Below are 25,958 nucleotides of genomic sequence, written 5' to 3'. Positions count from 1 at the left end.
AAATTATGCAGCTAGTGTAGCTGGAATGAGGAGCTCTGCACTGAGTAGATTGTGACATATTCTTGGAAAGAGCCCCCATTCTTTACGGACATTATATTTCACATTTCATAATGTTTACTCTGTATCCCTGTGGTGTTAGTACTAGACATTCGCCAAACTGTAAACAAGTTTCATTCTGCGGGAAGTATCAAAATATCATTCTCTGGCAAGTGTCAACATTATGTGAGAAGAAATCATTTGTTGGTGCAACAAAATACTGAGCATTTTTGGGATCCGTATCGACATATTTTTTTAAAAATGAAACATTTTATATGATACACTTTTGAACCCTGAAGGATGAATGTGTCTTTGAGCTTGCCCTCTCAAACGTGTGGCTCGGATCTACTAACAAACTTTCTTACTATTAACTGTTAACTAATTATTAACTTATTATTAAGTTTAACTATCAACAAATTAACGAATATCCTAAGGATAAAATATTTACTAGCAAACTCTAACCCATCCATCCATCCATCCATCCATCCATCCATCCATCCATCCATCCATCCATTTTCTTCCACTTATCCGGGGTCGGGTCGCGGGGGCAGCAGCCTAAGCAGGGAAACCCAGACTTCCCTCTCCCCGGCCACTTCGTCCAGCTCTTCCCGGGGGACCCCGAGGCGTTCCCAGGCCAGCTGTGAGACGTAGTCTCTCCAGCGTGTCCTGGGTCTTCTCCGGGGCCTCCTACCGGTGGGACGTGCCCTGAACACCTCACCAGGGAGGCGTCCTGGAGGCATCCTAATTAGATGCCCGAGCCACCTCATCTGGTTCTTCTCAAGAGGGGGGAGCAGCGGCTCTACTCCGAGCTCCTCCCGGATGACCGAGCTTCTCACCCTATCTCTAAGGGAGAGCCCAGCCACCCTACGGAGGAAACTCATTTCGGCCGCTTGTACCCGCGATCTTGTTCTTTCAGTCACTACCCAAAGCTCGTGACCATAGGTGAGGGTAGGAACGAAGATCGACCGGTAAATCGAGACTGGTTATTTAATTAACTTTTTCATGACTGTTGTTATCCTTAAGCACTGTAACCTCGTTTTTAAAGGCACTGTATAAATTAAGTTTATTATTATTATTATTATTATTTTGCATACTGACTACTCACTACTAACTTAACTATCTATTAACTTGCTATTAACCAACATCAGTTTACATTTTAAATTAATAAATACACATGGCATAAAAACACTAGAACTTAAAACCTATGAATTTACTAAAAGCTATCTAAATATTTAAGAACTGCTGACTAATGATAAACTTACTATTGTATAGTTTATTCAGCCTTTAATAACATCTCTGAGCACAGTTTTCCAATTAGAAGAATTCAAAGAGACATAGATAACAGATGTATAAATGTAGTTTATTTTGGCTGTAATGAGGAGCATAGTGACGCACACACACACCTACCAGGGAGTCCAGTCTGTGTAATTTATGGCAGGATATAAAAGATGGTATGAGTGGCTGCTCTCAGCCACCTATAGCAGTAAAACCGCTGTGCTTTTCCTTGGCCCTGCCCGGCGTTCCCTCCTCAAGTCCAAACCCATTCCAGCCCGTGGTCCTCTCTAATTTCACCCAAAGCAGCAGAAGCTTGAGCTGAAAAAGAGGAATCTGGCCCCCAAGTCCAGCAAACTATTCCCTTTTCCTGTCTCCCTCCTCTCCCAGCGACCACAGATCGACAGCTCTACGGCCAGCACTGGCCCAAAACTATGAGGGGTATTTTCAGCACTGTAATTTGAAGCACACATGGTATACACACACAGACGCACGCTCACATTCAGAACCACACACTCAGCAGATACACACACATTGGGAATAGATCAAACGGTACAATAAGACAGGAGAGAGAAGATACAAACACTCGCTAAGGCACGTGTCCTTACATCCACAAAACAACTTGGCCCATTAACATCAGGTCAGCAAATGTGTCTGCCTTTTTTTCTCCCTTTGTGCTGCGTCTGAGCAGTCGGGTGGCTCAGCACAGGAAGGCAGGGCGGAGGCCTAGCTACATGCAGACGAGAAAGAAACTCATCTGAAAACAAGAGGCCAGTAAAGGGATGTTAAAGCAAGGAGGGCAGAACCCAGAATAGCAATGAGAGTAAAAACAGCTTTAATGCTGCATATAACTTTTATTGTTGGTGTTTGATGAGTCACCACTTTGTTATCCTTACACCGTGTGTGATTTATTTGTTTATTTTAAGATTATTTTTTGGCTGATGCTTTTGTTATACATGGGACAGCTTAAGAGTGAAAGGCAGAGGGAGAGGCGATGACATGCAGGCTCATTTCGGAGAAACCTGCAGCCGCTGTGGTGAGGACACAGCCTCTGTACACGGGGCGCCTGCTCTATCTCCGATTTTAGTCAATTTTAATTTTTTGAAAAGATTTATCACACTGATAAAAAAAACTTATATATGAAAGCAGGGTCCTTTAGATGACATAAGCAGGTGGCTGATTTAATATTTAAAATGTATTTATAACTCTTAAGCCAAGAGATATGTTGAATTGGAATATACGTAAGTTGAAATGTTTGTTAAACAGCCCTTTAATGGACAGATGGGAAAAATTAGAAAGTTAAATGAAACAAGAAAAGAAAACTACAAAACAAAATCTGAAATTCAATCTGTGGTGGGACAGGAAGCAAAAAGATGCCACATGTACTGACATGCACTCTCCCAGTGTGTGCCAACTACCTAAATACAACCGTCAGCAAGCTCGTGCACATACATACACACACTTGCACTGATTACAGATGCAGTATATGCTGCTACTCCTGTCCAAGACCTTAATTACCCTGCACAGTCTTATTTCCCATAAATACAGCGAGGGCAGAGCTGTAATTAGGGCCTATATTTACCCCACCTGGCTAGGGGAGAACACAGTTCAGTGCTGGCCACAAGGATGAGCCAGCCCCACTCGACTGTGCTGCCATGGGTGGAACCAAGACACCAGTGGACGAACATGAGTTGTGTCCCTGCTCGGGGGCTGGATCCTTGAAAGGATGGGGGGCATGTTGGTACACCTCCTGCTCAAATAAGACAGGCTAGCTTAACAGTGCATTCAGGCATACCAAATCAGCTTTTAAGGTAATAAACATCCAGGTTTATCAACAATAGTATGAGTGTAACTTTACCAATGACTTACAGAGGTGCCCGTGTTTTTGCCGTTTCATCAAAACTAGAAATGCAACTGTGGAAAGTATCCCACTTTCACTATCCTCACTTATCTTTTAAGATTCTACAAATTAAAATCAGCAACAACAAAAAAAGCCTGAATAGCAGAAAGTTATGATTGAGAGTCGTTATTGAGCAATAAACCATCTCCGTTTGGTGTAAACTGACTTTGCAGACTGGCACATTTCACATTTCAACTCGTCAGGTCCTATTTTTTTGTTCTGAACTGGGCTTTGGGTGCACACAGCACACACACTGTGTATTACATGGAAATACAAACTCTTGCCACCTAAAAAATGAAAAATACTACGCTTCTCTTTAATGCCCTGCAGCTTTCGTGAGATATCCATCCCCAGAAATCCTCTTGTGGCTTCTCTTAATGAGGACAACGGACTGGCTCTCGTATAAGAAGCCAAACAGACCTCCAAGTGAGGTTACAAATAGCTCAAATAGCTTGGACACTTCTCTGCCCCGCACTGTTTACTTTGTGGCCAGTCTGGTCTTTCCCTTTCAATTCCCATCCACAACAACAAACTGATCGTAATGTAAACTGGAGAAAATGGCAGCGCTTCACTATGCCGTTACATCAGACACAAACAATTTTGAGGAATCTCAGATGATACAGTGTGAAATGTTGTGTAAGGTTGTGTTTTATAGTGTTGAACTCTGCTTTGCTGGTCTGTGTAGAGATTACAGCTTCAGGCCATTGTATGCATCCAAATTGCTGTCAGTGTGTTTAGGATTCATCGCCCGCACCCTTTAAACCGTCCGTCAGCAGATGGGGTGTTAATAGGAGTGGCAGTGGCTCTCCCAAGCTCTGGTGAGGGAGAGTCGCACATCTGAAAGCTGTCAGAAGCTCTGTGAGGCTCTGCCCACTCCAATCTCAGAGGACTCCAACAGAAGCAGGACATTGGGCGTTTCAGAGAGATACAGAGAACAAGAAAGAAAAACCAAAAAGGGAAGAGCAACCCTTTAATAACTTTGATCTGAGTCTTTACTCTTGTTTAGTTTGAGGTGGTGAAGCCATGTGTGGGGTGCAGAGGAGTACAGCATTGCTGACTCAGGATTTACTCCTTGGTCCTCCTCTCCGTGGCAGTGAGACTAATGAGAGGCTAATGAGAGCGGCAAAGAAAGAGCAGGCAGAGAGACTTGGCTCAATAAGTCTCTCTGTGTCCTGGTGGCCCAGCGGTTAAAGCAAACTTTTTTTTTTTACACCACAAACTATTTTTAAATTGTCAATTTATTATTAGTTCTACCATTTGTCTTCTTGTGGGCTCTGTTTTGATACCGAGTTTGAAGATGACAGAGAATGAAAGGGGAGGAGAGAAAGACGGAGAGAAAAGAGATCCTACAAAAGCGAGAGTGAGTGTAAAAATTAAACAAAAATAAAACTTTCATCATGGCTTCTTAATAAATAGTGTCCAAACAGTTTTTACGCACTGCTGAATTCTGAAAAAGACTGGTTCCCTTTTGTACTGATAAGGCTTATAAATTAATTAAAAGTCAGCATGTTACTGTTGGGGGAGTGATACAAAAAAGCATCACAGGCAAAAGTTAAATAAAAGTGTTTTTGGATGAATCTTAACACTTCCTATGAACTTACTTAAAGAAGTAGTTCACTGCTAGACAGACGGTCTTTTCATAAATCTGGTTTGTCTATGCAGTGGAAAGACAAAAATACTTTTGAGATTGCTGCTACATGACCAGAGAAAACAGAGGAAAAAGTGCCGTGTGACATTTGCTTTTTCTCAAGCGGTGGAAAACCTACAACTACCAGAATGCACTGCAGCCCACCAGACAATAAAGGCAATACATACAATACAGCAATATGGCGGTCAGCTGGTAACAAACAATCTTGACTCACAGGTAATCAGTCAGCTAAAACATGTTTCTGAAAACATAGATAAAGGCAACGGAGTAACAGAATCTTGGCTCTTAAGAGTCGGTTCGCTCTCTCGATCAGTTTCTATACTCTTCGTTTGCTCTCTTTATACATCCATGGTGGTGGTGATATGACAAAGAGGAAGAAGTACAATCTGTAGTTCGACCAACAGCCCTAGAACCAAAGAAAATCTGCTGGATAAAACGCTTTGTTCTGCTGATTTGAGATGGGAGATGAGCTAGGAGATCTGGCTGCTTGCACAATGGAGGGAAGGTTACCACAGTTCATTTACACACACTACCCACATTGTTATAATACAAAGCTGGTTGAAAATTGGTATCCCACAAAGTAAAAGCAAAAACACAACCAACCAAATCAGAACTACACAGGCAGAATTCATGTGTTTTCATAAAAAGAAGGTAAACAAACAAACAAGCAAACAGTTTCAGCAGAAATTTACATCAAGGTAGCAGACATGGCGACAATGAGGACCGTCACTCTCAGGAGCAGTTTGTTCATTTTCAGTGCATTTTCACTGAAAGATTGAACAGTTGTGTTTGTCTTGTTTGTTTGTGATTTCTTTTGTAAATATATATATTTAATATCTCATATAATCCCAGAAGCAGCTGGTCCCCAGGTAGTTTCACATTATTCAATCTGGCCCCCATTTAAAAAAGTTTGGACGTCCCTGACTTTAAAATGAAAAGTATTCATTTAACAAAAGAATGCCCCCTCTAACTGTTAATATAATATTATTTAAAAAGTCTGCAAACCATACCAGGTGAATGTAATTTAGTATGAAGTGTAATATTTGCCTCTGAAATGTAGCAAAGGGGATGTATAAAGTAGCATAGAATTTAAATATTTAAGTGAAGTGAAAAATATCTTTACAATGTTCTGTAAGTACATCGCAGGTTGTCCAGGCGGGGAATGTATGTTTACTTGGATAATAAAGGCATGACCCGCTCTCCTCTGCCTCACTCTGCATTTGATTGGCTTGGCCTGACATTCATTCACCCTTGCACAGTCTTCTTTGTCATGCTCTCCTTCTGAAAAAAGTTAATGTCCCCCACGCCACCTTTTTTTTTTTAATCATTAACAATAACTGTGTCAGCAAACTGATAAAAAAAAAAGATCTGTGTTGAATTTTAGGGAAGACGATGTCAGTATTATAGCATCAGCAAAGTCTTGCTTGTCTATTTTCCTCATATAAATACTATAAAATCAACTTTGTTTGACTCCACATTTTTCCCCCCGGTGATCCACGCCCCACCTGCAGCTGCTCTATTTTTAGCCACTGAGCTATTCAGCAAAAACGGTTGATAACTTCTTGTGTTATTCTTTGGTAGCAGATGGTAAATATCATTTGTTCTTTTAACATTGGGTTTTGCTGTTAATGTGCTCAGTGGGTAACTAGCATCTTGAATCTGTCCTGTCAGTCTTAGAGTTTCCCTTTTTTAATTACGAACACAGACTAACACTGTCGCAGTTGCACACTGTATGTGCTAGTTGGCCATCAGCTTTAATCTCTGCAAAGTGTTCAAGTGGAACTTTTTTGCTCAGACGCAGGTCCACGAAGACGAGGCAACAGTCAGTTTAATTACGGCTAGTTTTTTAATATTTGGTTTGCGTGTCTCTCTTTAAAATGTTTTTAATTGCATCATTATTGTATTGGTTTGTGTGTCTGGGCCTTAACCAACCCTACCAATGAAGGGAATGAGTACAAGCCAGTCAGAGGAAGAGCAGGGCATGCATGCACCTTTGGGAATGCAAATTTGCATCCAGGAGTTGGATTTAAGCACATACCAAAAAACAGAAACTCTGAACAAAAGTCTGGGTTCAAATCTGCCTTAAGACCTTTATCACATGTTTATCATCTCTTTTTCCCCCCATACAGTTTGCTGCTCACCACTGACAACGATTTAATGAAGTCAAAAATGCCATAGACTTGACTGGAATGTCCCAACAGCTCATCCCCACCACCAGTAACCACTGGACTCTTACTAGAGACGCTGTTTCAGACAGACAGACTACCCAGCAGTGATTCAATCTAAACTAATGAGACCCTTTGGCTGCACAAAGTGATTTACATCCAACTTTAGAGTCATTTTATTTGAATTACTTCAATTTGTTATACAGAGTATGCAGAGTCGCCAAGGACCTGGGACAGAATTTATTCAAGTGATTTGGAGTGCTGCTGGAAAGCTGTGCATAATGTCCACAATGTGCGTCTGGTGAGACGGAAACAGAGAGCCTTTGCAATGGAGAAAATTCAAACAGCATGCTGAAAAGCAGTGTGTTAAAAAAGACCTCAACACCGACACACCTGATGTAAACATCCAGGTTCAAACACTGGAGAGGAGCCAGCCGACTCAGCTCATGTTACTAAAGCAAACACAGACGCACATGCACCACACTCGCACTCTGTGTTGTGAAGGCGTACAGTTCAACAAGTGTGCCACGAAGAAAAGAATCCACATGTGCCTTTTTTTCTACTGCTGTCTCTCTGTCAGACTCAATGACATCACATACCTCTGAAACAGTACGCCTTTCACGAAGGTGTCAAAGTCACATACTGAACAACACACACACACACACACACACTCATCCTCCTTCTGACTTCCATACAGGGTGATGTGCCTTCCAGGTATTTCTGCGGTCTAAAATCTAATCTGCTACGGCACGTAGTGTTTTTGCAGGATTCCTCGTATTTACCAATGAGAGAGTCCACTGCCCACAGGCACACCACGCATCTCGGTAATTAAAACACCCTGGGAGGTCCAACAGTGAAAAGTGTGAGAATATTTGCTTTAGACTGACCGGCCTCTCACAACACTCGCTGCGGCCCCCTTTATATCTTCATCTTCCCTCAACACACAAACACTTTCACTTCCTCATTGCTGCTGGTTGTGACTGCAGTCCTAGTGGCTCCGGACTGGATGTCACTTGCGTGAGATTTCAAATGAGGGAAGGATAGAGCGGTGAGAGTGGAGAGGTTCATGGTCGTACTAGTTTAGTGTGGGATGGGTACCCGTGGGAAGATGAGAGGAGCGACTGCAGCTTGTGTAGCACATCCATAAATCAATAGTAGATGAATCACAGAGTGGCCAGTGGTGAGCTGGGTTAGTGTCAACATGTTTATCATTCAATGCAGTTTTAAAAAATATACATGTAGTGAATGGCAGTGCAGTGACAGGGGCTAGTTTACCCCGTAATATTTCCGTAATATTTAATCCCAACTCCATAATTTTTGTAAAGTAAAAAAGGCCAAGCTATGTAGCAATAATGCCATACATTATTGAACAGTGCACTTCCCTGGTATTTTTATTAGTGATTATTAACGTTACTTCCTCATTTGACATTTCCGCCCAATACGAGCTGCATGTGCCAACAGACCAGAGCAGAGACTCCATCAGTGCTATGTGACGAGCGTTTGCGTTATAATTTTGAGAAGTCTATATGCGTTTAATTCTTTTCAATACATGCATTCAATACATGTTCGAAAATATTCCAAAAGATTATGTATATTTTTAACTTTTCCAGAATTTTTGTGACCATGGGAACCACTTCTAGCGCTTTTTTTTTTTTGGGGGGGGGCTTTTATTGCCTTTAATCGATAGGACAGTGTGAGCATGAAAGGGGTAGAGAGAGAGGGGGAGACATGCAGCAAAGGGCCAAGGCCGGACTCGAACCTGCGGCCGCTGCAGCAAGGACACAGCCTCTGCACATAGGGCGCCGCTCTATCCACTGAGCCACTAGGCGCCCCTTCTAGTGCTTATTTTGAGGTTCATACTTGTTTGGGTTTCTGCTGCAACATGTTAACATGCTTTATAATTAAAAAAAAAAAGATTTAATTTTCCTAAAAGTTCATCAAAGCTGGAACACCTGTATAAAAAGTCAGTCTGAAATGCTCCGTTTTAGCAGCTGTCTCTTTAAGCCCCCCTCCCAAAAAAGCCCGGTTTACTCTGATTGATCAGCGTTTCTGGGTCCGCTGTATCTTGGAGTTTGTGCACCATGATTGCAGCTGGGGACTTGACTGTATTGGAGTGTAGCAGCACGTAAAACATCACCAATAAAAGCTTCAAAACCAAATTCTTCACAAGCATTGATGTTCCAGCAGGATTATGATCCAAAATTGGGGAGAAATTAACAACATCTGCAACCAAGATTGCAGATTTTTGCTAATGTCAGCAAGCAGCTACATGTACCAGTGTACCTGCAGCCAGGGAATGATAAAACAGAGTATAGCAGCTACTTCCACCCTGAAACATAACTAACATGGTGAAGCCATGTTTTGTTATCATAAAGCACAAACCCGAAATAACCTCCCAGATGATGTTAGACAAGCCTGGACTTCATTGGACCACTTTAAGTCAAAACTAAAAAACATTCATTTTTTACACTGCTTACTCCACCTGGTAAAGACTGCCAATGTCTTTTCAAACTTTATTTTACATAAATTCTAAATAATCTTTTTATGTTTGCACCTCTTGTCTGCTCTTATGCTACTTTTAATGGTCTTTTTAAAATTGTATATCATGTAGTAATTAATTTTAACTTTTACAGCTTTTCCCTTTATTCTTTTATTATAAGTCTCTATCGATTAATATGTTTTATATTTTATTGCTCTGTAAGCACTTTGAATTGTTCTGTTGCATGAAATGTGCTCTACAATTAAAGCTGCCTTGCCCATAGCTGCACTTTCTCCTATCAAAACTGTTTAAATAAAACTTCACAATGGGACATGCTCCAGCAGGAATATGATCCCTAATTGGGGAGAGATTAACAAAAACCACAACCAAGATTGCATGTGATGTTACTGATATTAGCATGTAACTACATGTAGCAGTGTATGTAATGTAAACACTTGCAGTGGCTTGTCACAAAAGAAGAAAAAAATGTTACAGTTTTCAGAACAGTTTGAGGCTTGAGGTTTTTGCTCACAGGAATTACTTCTACATATGGTGACCTCATTACAGGAAACTTTGGCCTCGTTCATTATGAACATCAGACATTGTAACATTATATTTTGATATATATATATATATATATATGATTGAAAATAAGGAAACGCATAACAGGTCTCCTTTAAAAAGGGCTATACGAGGCTCTGTTTGTACTCTATAAAGAGTTATTGTGTTTCCTAATAGTAATGGCTGGGTGTTTTTTTTAGTGTTATGAGGCCTTTATTAGGGGACTTACCTGAACAGGTGTCAGGTGGGCTCTGGGGTCAAACACTCGGAGCATCTTGTCCTAAATGGATGAAAGATATTTTAATAAATACATAAAAATACAACCATCATACAGGTGAATCAACATATCTTTAAACAACAAACACTGAACATCATATCCCTCATGATAGTAGGATTTATTGCAGAATTGTTGTATTAGACACATTAAACAGGCAGTATAATTTAGAAGTGCAAAGGAGGTCAAAGAGTGTGTGCAAGGTCAAGAGTTAACGTTCTCACAAAGAAAGGGGGAATATAAAAAGGCTCATCAGTCAGCTGTAGTTTTTTCACAGACACTAAAATGGAAAACTGAAATATGAAAGCTGCATATTAAAAAACATTAATAAGAGAGTCTCTCCACCTCAGAATATTTCAGTTAAAGAATAACACAAGCTCTCTGAAGTTTCCTCATTTATCAGCGTGATCTGACTGATTCATCGTCGGCAAATGCAATCCAGTGACCTCTCCAAAGCCTCATGTGCGCTGACCCGGGCCAGCCCAAACACGCATTTGGCATCAATCAAGGCAGCCAATCAGACAGCCTTCTGCATGATTGAGAGGAAATGGGCCCTAATGGGATCAGGCTGTGACCGGGACATGCGTGTCTGCAGCGGTGTCACTCAATACTGCTGTGTGACTGTGATCACAGCAGACATACCGGGCTGATAGCAGGTAATAAGTATAGGGGCTTAGACTAAACCACGATATACACGTCAGAGGGAATCAAGAGGCTGACAATGACACAGTCAAGCACCATGCAACATTTGGTCATGCACAACACAAACACAGTATTTTATCCCATTATTGTGAACTCCAGCTTCTCTTCATCCTGCTCTCCACAGCAATCCAAGAGGGGATTCATTTGCCGTTTATTGGCTTGAATGGGAAACAGAAGGGTTTCTTAATGTGCCCTTTCTCCCGCTCTATCTGTGTGTTTGTGTAGCCCACCCACGAATATGATGCCCCAAGGCGATGTCTGTCTTGAGGCCTCTGTGACCTAGGCCTAAGCTGAAGGCTCAGGGAGCAGTGCCAGAACACACACAGACACACATGCCATCAAACCACATGACCCATGGATGAGAGCCCACCTGTTGCAAAAGCGCCCTCCGCAAAAATGTGGCTTAAACTATCTCTGACTTTTCTCAGAGTGTACCAGCACAGGACACAAACACTCCTTTATCTTTGTGAGGACCCTCATTGACATTATGTATCCCCTGCCCTTTGCCCTAACCCTAATCTAGGGTGTAACATGAACATTAACCAGCGCTGGAGTTGAAGAAGTGAGATGCATCCAAACTGTCCTCACTTTCCAAAAATGTCCTTCCATGAAACTGAGAAATAAACAACGCTCAACCAGTATACAAACTTAGCTGAGGTGCTGGAGCTATGAAGCATCAAATTAAAACAGAATTAAATCATCCACACACTCAATCTTTGCAGATGCTTTTTTTGGATCTAAATTCATCTAAATTCTGCAATCTTCCACAATCTTTCATTACTCTGATTCTCATCCTTTTATTTTTCCCTTCATGGTAAGAAAGAGGAATTCATACACTAAAAGGCATTTGTGGAGATAAAGGTCTTTGTATGTTTTAAAATTAAAAGCAGCAATACAACCTGGCACTTTTTTATTCTTTTATTTGAGGCTGAGATCTTAGATTTTATTTTTCATTGTTAAAATGATACTTTCATTGAATTGCACGCACACTGAAAATAACAAAAACATTTGATCACTAAAAGAGTTTGGTCTAAGTTTGACAGAGAGTTTAATCCGCTTTTATACTCTTTGTGTCCATGACAGCGGGCATATGAAAATGTGGAAGTACAATCTGTGTATTTAGCTACATCTTGAGAAAAATACACCAGATGATGCAAAAATTTGAGATAAGAAACAAGCATGAAGATCTGAACACTGGTAAAGCGGAGGGAAGTTTACCACAGTTCATTTACACACATACTATCTGCAAAAGTATCCCTTCAAAGAAGCTGGAACCTGCACATTTTTGGCATTTGGGGGAAAAAAAAAGAAAAAAGATTATTTAATTACCCAAACAGTTGCCGATTAAAACTGTTAGAGCTCTACAGCCTACCATCGTTTGCAAACATGGCTTAGAATAACCAAACACACACATATCTACTGTACACATACACAAACATAAAGCACATTTGCAATATTAAGCTCACTCACTGGCATATCAACATAAGTGTTTGGGAGCAAATATCAACATGAGGGAGGAAACTATCTGGCTGTGCAAACACACAGATGAGGGGCGACTCACGTACAGATGTGTCAACGAAGCAACCACACACATACACACTCAGACAAGCAAACACTCTCTCTTAAACCTATGACAATAACCCGAATAAACACACACAATCACCACCTCTGCTCATAAATGCACAGATGGAGGGCCAGAACAGCCGTGTGTGCATTTGTGAGTGTTTATGTGCTGAGACAGCAGCTGTTTAATCAAAGTGACTGAGCCTCATTCTCAAGCTGCTGTTAATGAGTTTTCACTGCGACAAAACTTTCACATGTATGCAAAACACACACAGACGCTGGGAATCTTCAACCGGGGGGGGTGCTCTCTCCCGTCACTCGCCAAACACGCTGCGATGCCAGTCTCCCCTTCCCAGTCTCCCACGGTTACGGGTGTCAAAGCCTGTTGTGACTGCCAGTTTGACGCTGCAGGTTCCTCATCAATGGGGCAATAAGGTACAGAGCTCAGCTTAATGTGACTTTTAAAATTCAAGGTGGACCACGGACCATAAATCCAGTGACACCTCATTTATAAACAGCATACCACCACATCCCGTCCATCATTGAGATAAACACAGGCTGCCTACGCTCTCTGCTCATACTACCTATGGATTTGCCTTTCTCAATATGAATGGCGCCTTTCTCCCTCCAACTGTGTCATAAATATACATCTCTCCAGGTCCAAACGAGGCCTGTCATGATTCCTGTTCTTTGGGGTGGTGGTCTTCCCTTCATCTTCCCCCCTAGCCCTGCGCCCCAATGTTTACCCTATGGGAGGGCCGGGGGATTGGACCCACATGTTGGCGGGCCCTATTTGCTTTAATAAGTTGGATTGGAGAGATTGAAAGGGGCCTTTTAGGTTAAATGACACCAAGAACCTCAGAGGCCCTCCGACTCTGATCTTGGCTCACATTTCCCCCCTCCCCCTTTCTTTTCAGGTGCCTCGTTCTTTTTCTGAGGCTGATGGTAAGGGTGGTGGCTCTAACAGGGATGATTATCCCGTCAACGTAAATGTCATGATTTGGAGGTGGCCTGTGACGGGTGGACTAATTTATTACTTGTCAGAGCAAAGACAAACAACAGGGACTGGACTGACAATCATTCCTGTTAAATACGCACATGTGGTGGATATCTGTGTCAAAGTTGGTTCAGACTCAAGCACAAGTATGCTCATCATGCATTGTCTAAAGCATACACTAGGGGCTACTGCCTCATTTTCCGTCAATCAGTCTGGCTGGTTTCAGGATACATAAATACAGTGTACAGGGTGTCAGATGCTCAAATTTAATTATTCTCTTGATGGACAATTTTTTTAACAAATTATCCTTTATTTATATTGCTAATTAAAGATCAAGTAGTGGTGTTGTAACAACATTAGAATTTCTAACTTCGATTACAACAAAAAATATCAATATTCTACACGATTTTCAATACCACAGGGAAAAATATCCCAAATATTGAGAGCTTTAAATTTACATCTTTTTATTAAATGATAAATATAACAACTGTCTGACAGGAAAAAGTAAAATGTAACATAAACTGTGGACAGTTATCCGCATCTGACGCCTGTAGTGAAGTACGTGCTTTGCATCTGGAGATGCAGCATGATCTGTGGTGTTCCAAGTTAACTACCCCTCATGTCTCACCACATCATACAAATATTCCCTGGTAGTTATCACTGAAGCTTCAAAGCTCCAAATATGGTATTTGGGATAGCCCAAATACCATCACAACGAAGACCTTTTTTTTCCCTGGTTAGTCGCAGAGAACAGCAGAATGACTTTAGTAAATGTTATCAATAAGCAAGAGCCAGAAAGCGCAGCTGGTATCAGAGTATCAGTACTGTAGAAAGTGAGTACTGAAACCGCTTCAAATTTTTTCAGAATTGATTTTGAAAAAACTTTATTTTTGACAACATGAGTAAGTCGTATAGATTATATGTGGTCCTGTGCAGGTCTAAAATACAAAGCCAGTGTGAGGTTCAAAGTTTCGTAACATCAGAGATGTCGACTTTCACACAAAAGAGCCTGACTCATTTTGACAAAAAGTAATTATGACCCCACAAATTAACATTTAAGACTATTAAATGACTTTCAAGGCCTACTTTATAAAAGCTATTTAAGACCTTTTTTTTTTTTAAAGATTTTACAGGCCAGAACCGAACCTGGGCTGCTGGGCAGCTGTGCTCAGACACAGCCTTCATACATGGGGCATCTGCTCTAACAGGTGAGTTATTGGGTACCCCAAATTCAAGACTTTTTAAGGACTTGCAGACACTCGGTAGTGAAATTCATTGCTGTGCACAGTTGGAGCATAGAAATAAATTGTGTTAACCTCCACTGATGAAAACGCCTCTAGCTCTTCCTATAAATATATATACATGAAATAATTCCAGCTCAACCCATAAATTCCTTCGTTCTCTGCCCCCTACTCATAAACCCATACCACCTCCCTCCTTCCTCCTCCTACACAAAAGATTAACAACCTAATGGAAAGCCCATCAAGCTGTGTGATTATTTCCTGATGACACAGATGAGAATGGGGCCATATGGATGCATAAAAATCCCTGAGAGACTTTCTCTCTTCTTAGCTTTTCCCTGCATGCGACTATTGTTCCCGTAGCGCAGGTTATTTTTTGAGAAATTACAATACCAAAACCAATACCACTACCATTAAAGTAATAACGATACCAATAGCGGTCTTCATTTGATAGCTATTTTTCCCTACTTAATTCAATACCCATCCTTTGAATGGAAAGATTTAGTTGTGTAAAATGCCACCAGATGCCACAGACATGTAGTATAACCAAACTTTTGAACATATTGGTGGCATGTCAGCACACTGAACTGCCAACTCTGTCAAATACACCAGACCTCAGACTGTATGGGTTGTAGCTGCTGCGGTAGTGGGCCAATCATACGTCTCATTAAATCAGAGAACGCTTGCAGTGATTGGCTGCAAGCTTAACCACACAAATAAGTCTTTCAGTATTTTCAGTAAGTTTCAGTACTACTGGGGGTATTTCTATTCATACCTCTTTTAATATACTTAAATGCAAGGACACAGCAGTTAACATAAATTTACATTTGTTTACATATGCTGTTGTTAATACTGGCATTCCTGAAGTATTTATTTATTCTTAAAGTGAGGAAAAAAGAGGTGATACAGTAAGTGAGTAGAAAAGTACATAAAGAAGAGAACAACTGGAAATAAAAAGAGGATAAAAAGAAAATGTTGTAGGCTAGTATGATGGTGCATACACACATATACATATATATGCAGTATATATATATATATATACACATGCATACATGAACCTACATACCTGTATATACCTACACATATACACAACTTAGGTGAAAAAAAGGCTCTTCAAAACCCATCAGGGCTCAATCTTTCAATATTGTTTAATTCTGATCTTCATCTGTATTTCATTTATCCCAGCGTTTCAAATACTCTTGCATTTGATTTCTCATTCTATAGGTTATTCCCTCCATTTCTAAAATGCTGTTTACAAGTATCTTCCACTTGTAAAATGAAGGTGGAGAAGGTTTTAACCAGTTCCTTGCTATCTGCTTCATAGCTGCATTTCTAATTTTCCTGTATAGGTTTTATTCCTAATGTGAGTTAAGATGGGGACATACCTTTAATAATACGTTTTGGTTCAAAAACCTGTTTAATTAAAAAGGTATTGACAATTAGGTAAATGTGCACCAGAGGACAGGAGGATTCAAAGGAGCAAACGTGTGTACTGGAGATACAGAGGCTCAGGGGTCAGGTGGGGTCGAGGCAAAACAAAAGCCATGATAGATTTATCCTTCACACACAAGGTTGTGCCCTTGTTAGTGCCCTGATTAAAAAGTTAATACAGTTTCCAGTCCAACGAGAAAAATTTCCACAGGCTCTTTATCAACTGCGGCCAAGAGTTCTTTCTTTGTCATCATTACAAACCCATTAAAACACTCTGGCTATTATCTGTTACGTCATGGGGCTTTCGAAGTTTATTCCTTTCCCTCTAAAGACATATTCACTAATTCCTAATCAAATGCGTGATGAGATCCGCACCCTTTTTATGAGCATTACCCCTGTTGACATTTTAAATGGAAAGAAAAACTTGATATAAACAGATAATGAGCAGCAGTTTCCAACATGTGGCACTGAATGTGGGCCACTGGCTGCATCTAGTGGTCACTCACTGCAACTACAGCAAGTAAACCTCCACACAGGAATGAACATGTGTGAATAAAGCACAGTATAACTTTCTCTTCATGCTGCTTTACAAAGGTAAAGCCATGCAGGCCATTGCAATATGCGGAGTACATGTGGTGCAGTGTGAGTTGTAATCACCTTGCAGGAGGACGCCAGCAGGGAACCATCCTGTTTCCAGCTCAGACTCTGCAGCTGGTCACCGTGCTGCTCCAGAACTGTAAACACACACATTGTCATTCAGCGAGGTAAGAGAGGGGAAGAGCTAGAAACACAGTGTTCATGATAGACAGGGACAAAAAAAAAGGGGAAATGAATACATGAGCACACATTGTGAACACAGAATGACAACACATATACAGACAAGACCAAAATAAAAACATGACAGTAAACATCTGAGATGTCACTGCAGGAGAGGTGTATGGAAAAGATGAAGCCATAAATCAAGCATATAAACTTCAGAAAAGACACTATAAAACAGAGTATGTAAGAATGGGTCATACGACCCATGAGAAACATTATGACACATATTAGGCTGCGGTGCCATACGTGAGCACAGCACGGCTTGAGTGAATTATTCAGCTTCAATATGACACCAAACAGATGAAAAGAGATGAGAGGTGCACTTGTTAAGAAAGTCATTTGACAAGAACTGAATTAAAAAAAAACACACCCATTCAAATACAGCTTTTTGTCATTCAGACGTTGTTCCTTCACCACATATGAATGGGGAATGAGGGCGATGAAAGACAGCGTGATGGGGTACAGCTCATGAAAAGTTGGATCAGCAGTGAGCAGCAGCAGCCAGGCTAGCTGTCATGTGATGGGGGAGTGTTTTTGTGTGTGGAGGGTGAGGAGGAGGGGGGATTGAGGCCAGAGGATAGTGACTGCATCCTGAGGCCAGTCCGGGGCAAGACTGGAACCAGGACAGCAAACCAAAACTTTACCTCTGCTGCTCCGGCACTTAGACAGAGCCACAGGGCTGTAAAACGTAGGCAGTGTCAGTCAGACAGTCCCCGACGAAGAAAAGGAAACCAACCACTTCACTCCAAATATAAATAGATTCATGTTGCACAGAGAAACAAAACAGGCCACAACAAAAATTGAAGACTTACTGACAGAGACTGAAATGTTAAATGCAGACAGTGCATGATGTTTGACAAAGACTTCAAACAAAATCAGTTTGGGTTGTGATGTGTGTTTTAACATAACAAGGTGTCGACAGGATACCAGATAATTCAATTTAATGTTTTTAAAGATGTTTTTTAAGTCAAATTTAGAGGTCCAGTGTGTAGGATTTAGGGAGATATATTGGCAGAAATTGAACATAATATAATAAATGTTTACTTGGAAAACTTATATTTCAATTGGGGCAGGTCCTCATTTGTGGAGATCATCATGTTCACGGTCATGTTTCTACAGTGGCCCGGAATGGACAAACCAAACACTGGCTCCAGATTTGCATTTTTGTGTAAGCCACAGTAGTTTGCAGACCCTCCGCAACAAGAGGGTTGGAAAACATCGATTTTTTCAAATGTGAAATTGTTTTATTCAAAGCTTTTACCGGTTTTAATCATCTGGGCTGCGTTCAGCCTCCACAAAACGCAGCAAAACGTTTATTTGCATCGAACATCCTGTTGTGCTACGTAGGCGCAGTGACTTTTAATTCAACAATGGTTAATTCAGTTCAGGTTAAAGGGTTTTTTTGGCATTAAAAACATATGTTTTTCTCTTTCATTACCAAAGCAAGTGGGAAATTTAAACAAAACATGTAAGTGTAATATTCATTCACATACACGCTGCTGTTGATTGGGTTAGACTTCTGACAATGTTGTCAGAATTGTTCAATTTGGAAACCGAAGCAAAACGTTGCAAAATTTTTTGAGATTGAACATGCTCCTGGTTCATTTGTTTTGGAGTGTAAGAGAACTCTTGTGAATAATTTGGCTCCTATTAAAACATTGTGAAACTGCTAAATTCAGAGTTTTTACGGGTTTAGATCACCTGGTCCATTTGTTTTGAGGAAGAGGACCTCTGTGGATAATTCGGCTCCAGTCTAAATTCTCCTACACAATGAGGAGGAGTCATCTTGTCGCAATCTGCAGTCCTAGATGCCACTAAATCCCCCTAAATCTTACACACTGCTGCTTTAAGACTGATTTTTTTGACAAATCATCTTTTTCTTAATTAAGCATTGCAGGTAAGCATAAAGGTAAGTTGTATATCTGGTCCAATGCAGAGGTATGTAGGATTATGGTTATTAGAGCGAGTTACGTTTATCGACATTTTGCAAACAATTAAGTACAAGTGTAAAGTGAAAACACAGTGTTAGGCTCAGTTTTAGGTTTAAAGATTTGTAACATCAGAGATGTGGACCTTCATGCAGAAGAGTTTGACTCATTTTGACAATTAAAATATGCAGAAGATAAATAAGATGTTTCTTTGCAATTAGAAATTCCAATTTACGACAATGTAAAGACTTTTAAGCTGAAATTAAAAATTTCAATTTCAATACTTTTTAATGACCTGCAGACACCCTGTATAAACTGTGTGCACAAACGTGTGTACATGCGCTGCACACATCGCCACCTGTAGCTACCTGCTAGTGGTGTATCCTGGCGGCTGGTGTCCCATATCAAGGGGGTCTTGGTGGCGCCAACAGCGAGCAAGCCAGAGGAGGTGGGGTGGAAAAGCACCAGCTCCAGCCTGCCCTGAGCGGGACGCAGGGTCAGCTCGGGATCGCTGGGCTGCTGCAGCTCTGGATCACACAAACGCCACAGCTTCACCTGAACACACATACACACAGAGGGACATAAAGTAGTGCAGTGGCAGCTTACAGTTCACCAGCAGAGACGTTTCTCCATCCTCTCAAATGGAAATAATCCTGAAACCTCAGCAAGTTTCTGCTCCTCTGAACATTAAATAAAAGGGTTATGATCTGCGGCTCTGACAGCTGTTTTTTGAAGCCACACCAGACGAGACAGGCTGGTAACTCAGCAGCTGCCTGTAGTCAGTTAGAATTGTGGACATCTCGTCTTCTGGATAGAGCAGACCGGAGGGACAAAACAAGTCAAGATGCAGCATCACAGCCAAAGATGAAGTGTTAGTCTCTAGAAGTTTAAATTCTGTTGCACCAAACTTTAAAACTATCCTAAAACTGAGAAAGATTCAATTCAAAGCGCTACATAAATCTCAGTTTAGCTTTTACTCTAAACCTAGATTAAATTTAGTTCTGTTGCCAAAAAACTTTAAACTGTGATCTAGGGTTAACTTAAAACCTACAGTTTAGCAGATTTAACTTTTACAATGGCTGCCTTTTTGAGATGGATTGAGCAAAATAACCAAGTTCTTTAAAGAAAGTTGGGAGGCAGATTCAGCCCACCTGACTTTTATGATGATGATGAATTTTTGTCAAGATACCAGTTCACCAAGGAAAGTGGTTTGGAGCTCAAAAGTAGGACTGGTCCAACTGTCAAACATTAGTTTAAACAGCCGGCCAGTTGCTGACCAGTAGTCTCACTCTTTTTTTCCTGCTGTCTGTTTAGTATTTTCTGTATTTGGCAACATTGTTTCATTAATCCAGCCAACAAGTTTTTTGCAAGGGAGGAAAAATTTGATCCTCTCTGCTGAGCCATCATGAGTACTGTTAAGCCAGCAACTCTTAAGCTACCTTGCATTTATACTTGTTAGGTGCCAACAGAATAATGATAATATATTTATTTATTTATTTAAGTATTTGTTTATATATATATTATTTAAATTTCTATGAGTAGTTTCCCTATTGATTAAACTCAGTTTAAATTATGTTCAAATCAATAAACCTGGCTTTACTAAGATTAAACTTTAATGGTGAAATAGAGCTCCGCTTAATTTTAAATCTGGAATTACTCATTTTAAACCTGGTTTTACTAAACTCTGATTAGATCTTGTCTCGGATTAAATTAATCCTTGTTGGTGCTACGCACTCTTATTGTTTTAGCTTAATGATAATAGCGTACAGAATAATTTGGGGGTTTTGGGTTGAGAGTTAGATTTCTTGTTAGCATATGAGGGCAAATGAAACGAAACCACATTAGTTCGTTTTAAGTCCATAAAAATACTATTTCACAAGTGGGTGCATTCGTTCACTTTCACTGTAATTTGCTTGCTCAGCACAACATGAGTTAATGAAACAATATACCCTGTTGGCAACAGATGAGAGGAATGAAAGTAAACTGCAGATGCTTGGTACTGCAGACCACTCCGGTGTGTGTGTGTGTGTGTGTTGTAGGTCTGTGTGTGTTTGCACAGCTCCCTGAGGTAAACCGAGCTGCTGAGTCTGAAGATGCAGACCCACACTCAGCAGATTCCAGTGAGCTCGGGCACCTGTGGCCGAGGATAATGTGCTGAGAGGAGGGAGTCTTCAAAAGGTTTAAATAACAAAAAAAAAAAATTGGGCAGGTTCATATCGTATTCAAAGCTCTGCCAGGAACAACAAAGCCCAAGAGGACGGAGAGTAGACTTATGTGTAAGTATACGACAACAAGTTCAATACAAAGAAAGAGCAGAAGAAAAATCACCGTTTCATCTCCAGAGCATGTTGCCAGAAGACTTTCATCAAATGGAGAAAAGTCCATATCGGTCACCAGATCTGACAGAGAGGAGGGGAAAAAAATGAAATAAAAATTAGATCAGAGTCACAGCTGTCTGGCTTAATTTCCTCTCTGAGCAAAGGCATCTCTCATGTGATTAGTTTTCTTGACTGTTTCATGACTGTGATGTGTTGACTTAAGCATAAAGGAACATTACCAGAATGGCAGGAAATCTGTGTCACTGTCCATTGTCCATCTGAACTAGGTTTGACTGAGGACACGCCCAGCATACCTCCACCTGCAGACACATACACAGAAAATGTAAAAAAAATAAAAATAAAATAAAATAATTAACTCTGAGGCATACGATTCTGATGGATTGGACAATATGGAACAGTGTGTAATAACAAGGAAATACAATTAAAGACAGTACGAGGCAGAAGTAACAGTTATGGAACAATATGGTAATCTGCTAACAGTAAAATAGTTATATTAGTGCAGTATTTGGATTGAAAATGGTAATAGTGTAATATAGGTTCATGTTACATCTTTATTATTTGACAATTTATAATATATTTTGCTAACAAAAACATTATGTTTGACTTTGAGGGAAATCTTTGTTGTTTTGTTTTAACTTGATTCGGTTATTTCAGTATTCTGAACAGTGGGCACTTGGTTAAAAACAGGAGCATAAACTGGGCTAAAACTTTATACAGTGGATATTTCTGTCTGCATGAAGCAAACATTACTGTTGACCGCAATTTTATAGCCTTACCAGCCTGCTCCGTGTTGAAGGCCACCAGCTTGGAGCTCGCTTTGATGTGGTTCCCCTGGCAGGAGAAGGAACCAGCTCGGACATTGTTGATCCATCCCTGGTTTTAGAGACACAGACAGCACCAGTAAGGGATCATAATGGATGAAACAAGGGTGTGATAATGCACAGAGGTAACTGGGATCAAACACCTTAACCAAGAGTAAAAGAAACGTCTTTTAAAGCCCAAGAATCCAAAGTGTTCACTTGACATTTCTACAAAAGAGCACCCCCAACTCGCTAAAACACAGTTCATGTGTTTCAAATATTAAGGAGCACGCGTGGCCCTGTTGCTGTCACAACTCGGATAAAACAAAGTGAAATAAACAGGAAGGATCTAGCTGAGAGTGCACACAGATAAGTGCCTCTGAATGAGCAAAGTGTTGAGGAAGTGGAAGCGCTCCCTGCGTTGCACAGCAGAGAACCCTTACAACCTCTTTCAACATTAACAAGGCAAGAGCAGCAAGAGGACTGAGTGTCTGTGCAACACGCTCCAACAACTACTGCTGCGCTGCTCCTCACAAAACTGATACACACCAACCGTGACAGACATGTGGCCCACAGAGGGCACTTCAAAAGCATGCATCCATTTTTAACAGGATCTAAATTCTGCATCTGTCAAAAGATAACAGTAGCTCATGTCCACACAGTGTGTTTAAGTTTCGTTGGTAGTTCGACATCAACAAATAACAATCCTAAACTTGCAATCATTAACATGCTTGAGATTGTTAGTTATTACTAGGAGTTTAAGAAAATATGGATATGATTGAGTAAGGCTGCCAGCAGCACAGAGACTGCTTGGAGAGACTGCAACCACAACTGTACAAAAAAAGAAATTTAACTTAATAGACAGTAAAAAGGCAACCAGATGGCATTAATGGAGGAGACAAAGCGAGAACGGAAAAATGGCACTGCATTATTTACTATTATTATTGATGTATTATTGACATGACATCAATATTTAACTATCAAATATCATAATTATTGTCAGTATTGGTATATTGTGACACCCCTACACTTGAGTATTGTGATATTATGAGTATCGATTGTCAAAAACACTATTGATTTGTAGTAATTTAAATGCAAGTACCAGTGGTTTGTTTTGTGTTGTGTTTCAGCCCGCTAGATTCTAATGCTGCGTTCATACTACAAGCGACACAGCAACAGGCCACAAATCACTTTCGACAGAAGCCAGTGACATGAAGCAACAAACTGACGACGGATACTTGTTGCCATGGAGAGCAAGATGCGCTACAAACAAAAGTTCAGCTTGCTGTAACTTTTTGAAGCGATCCAAAGACACAACTTTCTGGGGGGAGTTTTTCCTTAAGCGATGTGAGGGACGAAGGACAGAGGGATGTCGTATGCTGTAAAGCCCTCAGAGGCAAACTGTGTTTAGTGATAAAGGGCTTTATAAATAAAATTGAATTGAATGGGGCCGCGAAATGCGATGTTTTGATGGGGTTTAAACACTGATCAAAAGCACATATTTTTATGACCAAATACAAACTCGAGATGACATTTAGTAGCAGACACACACAAATCTGTGACTATATAACTATGTCAACAAGCGCTTGAGCAACACCTCAACAATGACTTCACGATAGAGTAGCTGGTCACACTGTTGCATTGTCGCTCTTAGTGTGAACAAACCGTTCAGTGTTGTTATCCATCTTCAGCCATTTGAATCTTCTTTCCAAATTAACATATCATTAGCATCGACACAGTTTTCCTGAAAGTAGTTTTTAAAAATATGGGAATATACTGTCTTGCTTACAGTACTGCAATAGACTGCATTGAATAGCAAAATGTGTATCGTGATGTTTATCGTATCGTATCACCAGAATCTTAAAAATAAACAGTTTGAGTCTTTATCTCTGCTTCTGGATACTTTCCTATCCACTTACTTAAACCTGAGCACAATCTCACAAGGACTTCAAAAGGTATGATCATGCCATTCTGTCAAAAGCTTTTTTAGCATCCAGAGACAGAATTGATATATCATGTTTTATGTAAAGGGCTTGTCCTCTCTTAATTTTGGTCAACATTAACAGGATCCGGTAATGTTTCTTCTGTATTTTCCTCAGGATTAAAGAGACAGACTGAATACCTTCTGCTGTGAATTCATCCACAGGGCATGTAAATGATTAGAAAGAGCCTTGGCACCAAAAACTGTCTTCAGGGGACTCAGGGACACCTCAGTGCCAGCCAAATAAGAGCTGACTAAATTAGACAACTCGAGAGTATTCTCTCAAAGCATGTGGAAAACTCAAGCTGTTCTGGAGAATCTGAGGAGAAAACGTCCCACTCATCTTCACTTTCTTGTCTCTTTCCATTCCTTTCCTCTGGCTTTCTGCTCCTTTGACTATTTCCTCTCTTTTATTTGACATGTCAGCTCCCATCACATGACTTTGGTCTGTTGAGAGGAGGGTTAGTTTAACATTTATGGCAGCAAAGCACCACCTGCTGTCTCAGAGGCTGTGCAGAGATTGAAGATACCCATCTACTGCCTGTGTAAATACCAAGCATTTTACTGCCTCAGTAAAAACAAGGTGGGAAATTACATAATCCTCCTCAGCAAGGAAAGCTGCAGGCGTTGTAACTTGAAACAAATGGATCAGCAGGACAAGAAAAATGGCAGATTTGTATGCAAGACACTCCACTCCCGTCCAGACATGTCGCCTCTTTACTATCACTGAGAGGCATCATGACAGTGATATCACCTACAGCATTTGCCTTTCAAATTTTTTATCTTCCCCTTTGACTCATAGAAAATCTGTGCATTCCCAACATAACACCAACTGTCAAGTTGTGCAATGCCACGTGAAAAAGCTACGAGAAAACTATAATATAACAGCATGATGATGGGCGTCACTGCAACATCCGATGCGGGCTAGCAGCTCCGTGCAACCACATGGCTCCTAGTTTTCACCACTGAGCCTAAAAGTTCGTGTAAACACCGCTGTGTGAGTTCACATTTTCGTGTCTCAATACTAAGCAGCCCTCCAGATGCAGGAAGTTCAACATCCCTTGCAAGCAGGCGTTCCCCCAAAACACAACTTAAGTAGCACAGCTAATTGCTAACGTTAGCTAAGGCTGTACACAGACGCTCGTGCGCTACTCACATCTTTCTTGGCAATTTTCGGAGTGGTGTTTTTGAATTTGGAGGTCTTAAAGCGATTCATGCTGCCCTCTCAAATTGACTTTCGTGCCTTCCGGGTGTCTCTGTCGAGCTGGTTGGTACTCGGCAGAGGACTCCTGTTACAGCTGACAGCTCAGGTTTGCCGCGCGGGGTCCGCTCGCTTTGCTCCGCGGGGCTGTCCGCGTGGGCGGAGCTTGTCTTTCCAAGCACGAGAGAAAACAGTGCTGGAATGTAAGCAGGTACATTTACTCAGGTAGTGTACTTAAGTATAAAATTGAAGCAGTTGTACTTAACTTGAGTATTTTCTTTTCATGCTGCAGAGGAAAATATTAGACTTTTAGTTTTAGTTACTTTTTAGTTATTTTTTACAAAAAAAGATTTTTCCCTAAAACACGGTTTGTGTGTGTGTGTGTGTGCGTGTGTGTGTGTTTATATTTTAATGTTTTAGTTTAGGGTGTGTATTTTTGTTTTTAAGATTTGTCTGCATTGGGTACTTTTAGTAGGCTACTTTAAAATCTCTTGACTAGTCTTATTTAGTTTTACTAAAAAACGATTTTCCAAGCAAAAACTTTTACTTGTAACAAAGTATTTTAACAGGTTGGGATTAGTACTGTATGTAAGTATAAATTTGAAGAACTTGTATTTTCCT

The 25,958-nt window shown here is 40.6% G+C and overlaps 1 protein-coding gene across 1 annotated transcript in view; it reads right to left on the bottom strand.

Annotated features, from left to right (window-relative positions):
- The window catches only part of coro7 (coronin 7), a 144,780-nt gene extending 119,294 nt beyond the window's left edge, over positions 1 to 25,486 (bottom strand). Inside the window, exons 1-7 of the mRNA XM_042504153.2 lie at positions 25,293 to 25,486; positions 22,132 to 22,228; positions 21,574 to 21,654; positions 21,345 to 21,415; positions 19,385 to 19,571; positions 16,927 to 17,003; positions 10,291 to 10,341 (exon numbers count right to left, since the gene is read on the bottom strand). Of these exons, the coding sequence (XP_042360087.2) occupies positions 10,291 to 10,341; positions 16,927 to 17,003; positions 19,385 to 19,571; positions 21,345 to 21,415; positions 21,574 to 21,654; positions 22,132 to 22,228; positions 25,293 to 25,352 (624 nt within the window). The 5' untranslated portion in view covers positions 25,353 to 25,486. The remainder of the gene's footprint in view (positions 1 to 10,290; positions 10,342 to 16,926; positions 17,004 to 19,384; positions 19,572 to 21,344; positions 21,416 to 21,573; positions 21,655 to 22,131; positions 22,229 to 25,292) is intronic.
- Positions 25,487 to 25,958: the final 472 nt, after the last annotated feature.

The sequence above is a fragment of the Plectropomus leopardus genome, chromosome 18, assembly GCF_026936395.1.
Source record: "Plectropomus leopardus strain MGB_pleo_1.0 chromosome 18, ASM2693639v1, whole genome shotgun sequence".
In the NCBI taxonomy this organism is placed as follows: domain Eukaryota; kingdom Metazoa; phylum Chordata; class Actinopteri; order Perciformes; family Serranidae; genus Plectropomus; species Plectropomus leopardus.
Note: the sequence above shows the minus strand (reverse complement) of the source record. Positions and strands in the feature narration are given on the sequence as shown.